Source organism: Hypanus sabinus, chromosome 1 (genome assembly GCF_030144855.1).
Source record: "Hypanus sabinus isolate sHypSab1 chromosome 1, sHypSab1.hap1, whole genome shotgun sequence".
NCBI classification, from domain to species: Eukaryota; Metazoa; Chordata; class Chondrichthyes; order Myliobatiformes; family Dasyatidae; genus Hypanus; species Hypanus sabinus.
This window is the reverse complement of record NC_082706.1, coordinates 187,539,545-187,549,207: the sequence shown is the minus strand read 5'-3', so window position 1 is coordinate 187,549,207 and position 9,663 is coordinate 187,539,545. Positions and strand designations below refer to the sequence as shown.

The 9,663-nt window shown below is 38.9% G+C and overlaps 1 protein-coding gene across 5 annotated transcripts in view; it reads right to left on the bottom strand.

Moving 5' to 3' along the window:
- Nucleotides 1–621: 621 nt before the first annotated feature.
- Nucleotides 622–9,663, bottom strand: part of pkia (cAMP-dependent protein kinase inhibitor alpha) — a 59,018-nt gene continuing 49,976 nt past the window's right edge. For all 5 annotated transcript variants that reach the window (XM_059983477.1, XM_059983470.1, XM_059983462.1 and 2 more), the window contains 2 exons: nt 6,502–6,679; nt 622–2,909 (listed from right to left, as the gene is read on the bottom strand). In XM_059983477.1, coding sequence (XP_059839460.1) covers nt 2,830–2,909; nt 6,502–6,652 — 231 coding nt within the window. In that variant the 5' untranslated portion in view covers nt 6,653–6,679 and the 3' untranslated portion in view covers nt 622–2,829. The remainder of the gene's footprint in view (nt 2,910–6,501; nt 6,680–9,663) is intronic.

The following is a 9,663-nucleotide window of genomic DNA, read 5'->3' as shown; positions in this document are numbered from 1 at the left end:
TGATTCAAACAGTCTGAAAGCACATATCTCCAGGTGCCAGGGCAGCTTCTATCCTGCTATTATCACACTCTTGAGTGGACTTTTTATAAGATAGACTCGACCTCACAATTGGCCTCATTTTGATCTCGCACTTTATCATTTACCTGCATTGCACTTTTCAGTAGCTTTTACACTTTATTTTGCAGTATTATTGTTTTATTCTAGTTCAATGCACTGTGTAATGATCTAATCCATATAAACAATATACAAAACAGGCGTTCCACTGAATCTTGATACGTGATAATAATAAACCAGTATCACAGTCAGCTGAAGTCACTGCGCGAACTGGTCAATGACACAGCTTGGATGCTGCTCAATGGAGCCAACTCAAGCCACCATGTTAAAAATACACAGTGAAACGACTGTGTAAAAGACGAATTGTAGCGCACTATGCTCAGAGGAAAATTAACTTTTTTCTTATTTGTATTTTAACTTGCAGAGCACCATTTTTACTGAACTGATTGATTTGTGGCAATGGGTTACCCATACTTTTGGAGCAATCTGCCAGATTTTTGAGGTCTGGAGATAGCGCAAAGAGGCTGAGATTTATGTCAGCCACAGGAAGCTGCAAACATATTTTCACATTTATAAGCACAAGTGCAAATTTATTTCATGAAAATACACACAAAATACCAAACATACAATCACCAGCAGCTGGTAACTGCTTTCTCCAATTGCTTTTTCTCATTTTCCATGAATTGAATTCATTGCAAGATATCAAGGACCATTTTAACTTTGGCTATGACGTGAAATCAGCTGCCCCTTATGCATATCCTTCAATTTTCACTTTTATTGACTTGTGTAAATGAAAATCAGGAGAGATGTGTAACAACAGTCTGAACAGCAAACTGTCCATTTTACACCATTCCATCTGGTTAATTCTCATCTGATTAGAAAGACTGAATAAAAATGTACATCCACTGACAGACTTCTAAAAATATTTGATATGTTCTCTGGATCACAATTACATAACAAATTTTAAATTGTTTAAAAGAACATTTTAAAATATAAAGGGGTGCTAAAAATATATACAAAAGTGAGTCAAACATTGGATATTTCACTGATAAAAACTGAAGTATAATATCGACAGGTTTAGTCATTATGTGTGAGAAATCAAAAATACAAGTTTCCATATTGACAAACCCTTCAAGAGACTCGGGTCTTCAACCACTTCATTAATTTGTATTTTTTTGTTCATCACCTCTTCAACAGAAGACCAATGACAAGTCTCCTCTTAACCATTTAACAATAGTTGTTTAGATAACAGTGCAAAGCTTTATTTATTCGCGAACAATATCTTATACCTCTACGGAGTATTGAAAATGATCAGCGATTAAAATACAATTAGAAGAATTAAAACTTTGAATTAAGCCACACATTTCACAACATAATGTTTGTTCAAGGTTAACTGACACACTTAATTTGCAAACAGTATGTCATGTCTTCAATAAAACTATATTTCATAATCTCAAATGGTTGACATATATAAAAGAAATACAGAAAGTGTATCAAAGGTTTACAAAGCTCTAAAAGTATGTAATTACTTGCATCTTGGGGGAGAATGATCTTTAAAAGTCTAGAAATGTGATGTACATTTTCCTTTTAAGTTTGCTGGAGAGCAACATATCTACTTTTTCAAGGGATAGCTTCTGACTTTGCAACAGGATTACTAATGGAAATAAAAAGAAGCTTAGTTAATCAATTTGTGCATTAATTAATAAAGATGTGAAGAGGATGACAATTTGTCAGATTAAGGATCAAAATAGCACTATATGTAAGTAGGTTGTTACTGAGAGACATTCCATTGAAAGCGTGTAAAAAGCTATGCCGATGTAAAGAGTTAATCCTGTGGAAGTATTGATAAATACACATGCAATGTTTATACTATCACTACATTTTAATATTTGAATTGGGTCTGACAAAATGATCATGGGCAGAAGTTAGTCTTCCAATACAATTTTGCTCTCCACAAACTCTGGTTTTGTTTGAGATGAAGGAATACTTTACAAATAAGATAATCAAGTTATTGGTCTCTGGGAATGCTTAGCTTATAAAAGTGACGATTGATATACAATAAACTACAAGGTTCCTAGAGACCGACTTTCCAATGTGGTGAATTTTGACATCTAATAATCTGTTGGAAATTCTCTACAACACCAATGACTTTAAAGCAAATCTTTTACAAGTAATTACTGCAAGTACCAAGTAGGTCGGTTATATTACAGAAGTTCTATCCTTTTCACTACATTTGACCAAACACACTCTCTAGTTGACATGCATTCAGATAAACAGGATTGAGTGCACTCGGGCATCAGCAAAGCATTACTTCTGGTCACCTCCAATAATCAAATAAAAGCCATTTTACAATTCCCAACTATAGGGCTTATAGTCCACCTGTGTTCCTCTATAGATCATCAAATCTTTATTTTTCTTAAATGTGATAGGATACTCTGTCTTGACCAACTGACACACTGTAACAACCAGAATGGATAATTAATCAGTTCCATCCTCCTTCTAAAGATAATTGCAGATGTAATTGACTCATAAATCACATTTTGTTTTAAATTGTTCAGTTCAACAACTCTTCAACCATTGAGAAAGAGGAAGATAGAATCCATTTTGTATTTTGTGTTATATTCAGTCCACGCTATAAATGGTCTATATGCTAAGTGCCCACTTTCTAAGGTACTCATTTTCCAGTTTCTTAATGTTCTCTCCATGTGATCTCTGACGACTTTGGGGAACTCAGATGTTGAGCAGGATCAGCAAGTTCTAGAAGCTTCGGACAGATTAGCTTTCACTCTTTTCTTGTATCTCCTGAGATCCAGAAGGTTGGTTTGTAGTCTGTGTTTCTTTTTCAGCATCCCCTTCTAATAAAGAGGAACAACAGTTTAGAGTTTTTAAAATCAAAATAAACTTTATTTATAATATAACGATATTTACAAGAAGAAATCATGTAAAATTTCTTCCATTCTGACATTCATAGACAATTACATTTTTTAAAACCAATAGCACTGTTGCCACTCATGTGGCCCCCTGAAGTGGTACCCTACTACTGTAATTAAGTGTCTTTTTCACCAAACCGGTCCCTCCCTGTCCAGTGCCAGAAGAACCCAATACTGTTTTCCGTTTGCACAGTAGGGGAATTAAGGGTTATGGAGAAATGGCAGGTAGGCGGAAGTAAGTCCATGGTCAGATCAGCCATTGAATAGCGGTGCAGGCTCGACAAACCAGATGACCAACTCCTGCTCCTGTTTCTTATGCTCTTATGTTCCCAACCAAGCCCTTGTTCAGTTTATCCCTCAGCATGTACTCCTTTAGCCTAGAATCCACCAGTTAGCAGTAAATCTTTTCAAACGCTGCTGAAAGAATTTAACATAGGAAATAGATTTTCACCCATTCTGGTGAACAATTGGTCAGTCCTTAATCACATTACAATACAATGGGAGGTGGAGAGGGAGGGAAAGAAGTTCATGCCATCATGACACTACATTTTATAGGTGACGTCTACAACATTAGTACTTCCCTATAATTCTGACATTTCCCACTTTCTCCTAACCCCATCTCCTTCCATATCCACCTCCTGCAAAGTTCAGGCACACACTGATCAACTCTCAATGCATATTCGCAGGTTGATTTGCTTGAAAGCAGAAGCAGCCAGGAACAGGAGGAGGCAACAAAATGGAGAATTCTCGTAGGCAAAAATGCCTCTTTAGAATGGAGGAAGATGTCCTTCTCCTCATATGCAGAGGCTGACTTCTCCAAAAGCGAGATCACCTTCAAAGTTCAAGGTAAATTTACACACAAAGGCTGACCAATGTGCAAAAGAAGCCAAACCGTGCAAATACAAATAATACTAATAAATAAATAATATTGAGAACATGAGTTGTACACTCTTTGAAAACAAGTCCATCAGTTGTGACATTCATGTGAACAAGATGTAACTGAAGTTCAGCACTGAGGTGAGTGAAGTTATGAGATTTGTCAATCAGTTAGTGAAATTTTGGAGTGTATTTATAAAGTGAGAAAAAATAACCTTTCAGTATTATTGAAGTGATGAACTCAATGGATTGTCCTCTGTTTCTTTGCAGCTACCAAACAAAATGACTATCACTTTTTATAGCAATCATGTACAATAAAAATCGGATCAGAAAAGATCTCTTGTCCCATTCTGTAAGATTACAGTTACGTTTTTGGGTTAATCTGACCCCATAGACTGGTAAGAAAGACAGTGGGACTCATCAATCAACCTTCAGCACACCAGCTAGTGCACCATCCCAACATCAACTGCATGGTTGTGAATTTTAAGGTTTTCAGAGATCCCTGAGAGATAAAGGTCTCTGACAGCACGAGGAGACAACTTGCTCAAACAGCTTCAGACATCTTTGGGTGATTAACAAAGTTTTAGACAATGTTCACTCTAAGGTGTGCACACAAAGGAATTTAAACTGTCACCCTCTATCCTGTTGGCATGTTAAATATATTTCACGATGATACAGAATCCCATTTCCTGTTTCAGTTTCTGATGCAGACAGGATTGACAACGTGGAGGTTGCAACAATTTGCCTGCAGGTTTTATAACTGTTTTTTTATACTGTTTTTACTTAAGTGATTATTTAGTGCACACAGGTCGTTGTCACTGGGCAAAAAAATTGCACAGCACAAGACTTTTGAGCACACTGGTCATTACAAATGAGAGGGAACAGTGATTATAGACTACATGCCAAAAAGAGGTTTACTCTGACAATTTTCTGAGGACTGTAAGGCAAGGGAAGGCAGGGGGAGGAATTGGGAAGAGTGAGGAATATGGAGGGGAGGTGGTGTCTGGAGAAAGGAGAAGTCTAAGGAGAAAGGAGAAAGAGAGAGGTCTAAGGATGGAACAAAGAGCTGAGCAGGAGGAAGAAAGAGAGAATGGGGAGAGGAAGGAGGACTAGAGGGAGGGTGAAGCAGGACACAGAAGAAATGAAATGATCTCCATGCATGACAGCAGGCATCCATGCTCTTGTACTATGATCCATCTCAAAATCAACTTAACTAGAATAGAAGAAGAAATCATGCTTCTTCTTAAGAGATCATCATTAAAGTAAATATTAGAAGGAAGATCAAACCAGAAGTCCATCTAGATATAGCATTTAACCTCTAGCCTCTTTATTTAACAAACCCTGATTTAAAGACCAAATGTTACTAGAGTTTTAATTCTGAACTTCTCCCATCAGTTTACAGTGATCACTCTACATGTGTCTTCAAAGTCTGCTGCTCCCTCATGGCCCAACTTTCTGCCATTGGGAGAGTATTGTGGTTTAGTTTTCTTACATCTTTTCCTTTGAACAAGCCACATCCTTTCAAGCTTGCATTCAAATTCAATCAAGAATGATGGTATTAAGATCCCCTCCACCTACTGGCCAAAAGGACCTGTGTATGTTGATTTTCAGACTCAAGTTTGGTCCTTTTACATATTTGTGTTACACAATGTACAAATGTAGATCTTCATCATACTCAAAGGGAGCTGGAGATGGAAGATACAAAATGTATTTCAAAAATATCCCATATCCAGTCTTTATCCAATGTAAAAAAGTGAAAAAAAATTTAATTGTCCCCTCGAATACACCAGTGTTACATATTGGTATGATCAGTATTAATGATCAGTACCTTGTATGAGAATAACTAGTGATGGATCATCTGAACCCCTTGACAGATTTACAATGTTAAACACTGGTTACAGCCTAGCAATAAAAAAAAACAAGATTATAGTTTAACTATAAGAACGTGAGCTATAAAGTTCAAAGTTCAAAGTAAATTTATTACCAAGGAATGTATAACAAATACAACCTTGAGATTCAATTCCTTGCAGATACCCACATGAAAACTGAGAAATACAATAGGAGCAGGATTAGGCTGTTTGGCCCATTGAGTCTATTCTGCCATTCAATTTTAGATTTTCCGTCAGCCCCATTCTCTCATCTTCTTCCCATAACCCATAACCCCCTTACCAGTCAAGGATCTATTAATCTCTGCTTTAAAAACACCCAATGACTTAACATCCACAACTATCTGTAGCAATGAATTTCAAATTCACCATCCACTGGCTGAAGAAATTCCCCATCTCAGTTCTAAGCAGGCATCTTTTTATTTTGAGGCTGTGCCCTTGGATCTCAGACTGCCGTACTAATGAAAACATCCTCTCCATATCTACTTTATCAAGGCCTTTCAGTGTCCAGTATGCTTGAATAAGATCCCCTCCCATCTCCCCATACTTCCAAACTCCATCAATTACAGGCCTAGAGACATCAAATGCTACACATATATCAAGCCATTTGTTCCCAGAATCATTCTTGTGAACCTCTTGTAGGTTCTCCAGGGCCAACACATCTTTCCGTAGATATGGGATGCAAAAAAATACTCAGAGATGATGTGCCAGGTGCACCAACAGTTAAAAGAGCTGACATTATAAATAATCCTCACCTTTTTTGTCAATGTTCAGTTCTGCTAATTTAAGGCTTAAATCACTTGTGTTTACACCTGATGGAGAACCCAGGATGTCATGAAGTGCATTTCTCCGGCCTGTTCGTCCTGAAGCAATGAAGTCTGCATACGAGGTTTCAACATCAGTCATTGCTGACGGGTTTCCACATAGCAGTACCTGGAAGTCAAGTGCAGTAAATACATGAACAGAGCTGATGCAGAGTAAACAACAGGCTCACATTCCTGAAATGGAGATACAAAATTAGAAATTTCATGTGTCCCAGAATGATAATTCAGGCAACAGGCTGTCATCAGTAGTGGTGGAAGCCTATTCGATTGCAACATCTAAAATAAATTTAAATAGGCACATGCATGGGAAGGTTCTGGAGAGCTCTGGTCCAGGTCCAGGTCGATGGGACAAAGCAGAATAACAGTTCACTAGATGTGCCAAAGGACCGTTACTGTGCTCTGGGGCTCCATGACTTTACGACTCTAAATACATTAAAAATCACTTCTACAAAACTTATCAGACTGGCAGGAAAGTCTATCTGATGTTTGACAAAAAAGCAGATACAACTTGTGTTACAGATGTTACTTTAAATTTAGTAACTATAGCATTCTGAAAAAACAAGAACATTATTAATGAAGGTGTACTTTAGGAAATCACTCTCTAGTATTTGATCTGCAACTGCTAGTTAACTATCTCCACAATAACAAAACAATGACCTTTCCCTGTAAAACCCTACTTTCATTTTCACCAAAATAATTGATGATCTTCAAACTTAATGATATGTCAATTAAGTTTGAAGATCATCAATTCCTGATGCAACCCCAAATGCTGAGATTCCTTTAACACTGAGAAATATGTCAACCTGTTTAGAATGAAGACCATGAACAGGTCCACACGCACCTCCTTTGGAGACTCAGCAGCTGAAAGAATTTCTTCCCGTTTCAGTCCTCCAAATAGCGGAGGGGGAGGAAGAGGAGGAGAAGAAGGGAGTGGGGAACATCTTAGAGTCAAGGAGTCATAGAGAAGTACAAGCACAGAACATGTGGACCATGCCAAAACCATTTGTATCTGCCTACTCCCGTTGGCCTGCACTGGAACCATAGCCCTCCATATCCCTACTATCCATTTACCTGTCCAAACTTCCTTTAAACACTGAAATCCAGCTTGCATGCTACACTTGTGCTGTCAAGTCATTCCACACTCTTACTACCCTCTGAGTGAAGAAGTTTCTCCTCACGTTTCCCTTAAACTTCTCACCTTTCACCCTTAACCCATGACCTCTGGTTGTAGTCCCACCCAACTTCAGCGGAAAAAGCTTGCTTGCATTTATTCTATCTATACACCTCATAATTTTGTATACCTCTCTCAAATTTCCTCTCAATCTTCTATATTCTAAAGAATACAGTCCTAACCTATACAATCTTTCCTTGTAACTCAGCTCATCCAGACCCAGCAATATCCTTGTAAATTTTCTCTGCACTCTTTCAAAGCTTGTTTACATCTTTCCTGTTGGTAGGTGAACACTACGCTCCAGATTAGACCTCACCAACATAACATCTCATCTTTTGTGCTCAGTACACTGATTTACGAGGGCCAATGTGACAAAAGCTTTCTTTACTACCCTATGGAACCTCGATTCCATCATTCTCATCAGAAGGGGAAAAGAGAGGAAACAAGTGTGTTGCATGTTACAAAGCAGAGATTGGGTGGAGACTGGGTGAAGAGCACTCTCTTCATGTGCCACTCCCCCTATCTCCAGGAATATAATTTCCCCTCGTCATGGTCTTCCCCTCCATCCCGCTACTCCTGCAACAAACTCAAGAGAAAATCTGCAGACGCTGGAAATCCAAGCAACACACACAAAATGCTGGAGGAACTCAGCAGGTCAGGCACAATCAATGGAAAAGAGTACAGTCGACATTTTGGGCCAAGACCCTTCAGCAGGACTGGAGAAATTAAAAAGATACCTAGTAGATTTCAAAGCTGGGGGAAGGGAAAGAGAAACACATGGTGATAGGTGAAACTGAGGGCGGAGGGGGCAGGAGGAATGAAGTAAGGAACTGGGAAGTTGATTGGTGAAAGAGATACAGGTCTGGAGAAAGGGGAATCTAATAGGAGAGGACAGAAGGCCATGAAGAAAGGACCAGAGTGGCGTGGTGAGGCAGGGGGGCATTACTGGAAGTCCGAGCAATCGATGTTCATGTCATCAGGTTGGAGGGTACCCAGATGGAACATAAGGTGTTGTTCCTCCAAACTGAGTGTGGCCTCATTGTGACATTAGAGGAGGCCATGGAATGGGAAGTGGAATTAATTAAAATGGGTGCCCGCTGTAACATCCCGCTTTTTCTGGCGGATGGAGCATGGGTGCTGGGTCTATGTGTCAGTCAGTGGCAGATTGAATATAATGTAAGGAAGTGTATGGTCATGCACTTTGCTAGAAGGAATAAATATATATTTTCTAAATGGAGAGAAAATTCAAAAATTTGAGGTGCAAAGGGACTTGGGGGTCCTCGTGCAAGATTCTTTAAAGGTGAACTTGCAGGTTGAGCTGTTGGTAAGGAAGGCAAATGCAACGTTAAAATTCATTTTGAGAGGACTAGAATATAAAAGCAAGGATATAATGCTGATCGCACTTGGAACACTGCGAGCAGTTTTAGGCCCCTTATCTCAGAAAAGACATGCTTACATTGGACAGGGTCGAGAGAATGTTTCTGGGAATGAAAGGATTAACATTTGATAACCCTGGGCCTGTACTCACTGGAGTTTTGAAGAATGAGGGAGGATCTTATTGAAACCTACTGAATATTGCAATTAACATTCGAGCCATGCAAATGCCAGGCAATGGCCATCTCTAACAAAAGCAGCTCTAACAATTGTCTCTTGACATTCAGTGGCATCACCATCATCAAATCCCCTACTATCAACATTCTGGGGATTACCATTGATAGGAAAGTGAACTGGTCTAGCCATATAAACACCGTGGCTACCAGAGCAGATCAAAGGCTAGGAATTCAGTGGCACGTAACTCACCTCCTGACTCTCCAAAGCCTGTCCACCATCTACAAGGCTCATGTCAGGAGTGTAATGGAATACTCGCCACTCACCTGGATAAGTGCAGCTCCATCAACACTCAAGAAGCTTGACGCCATCCA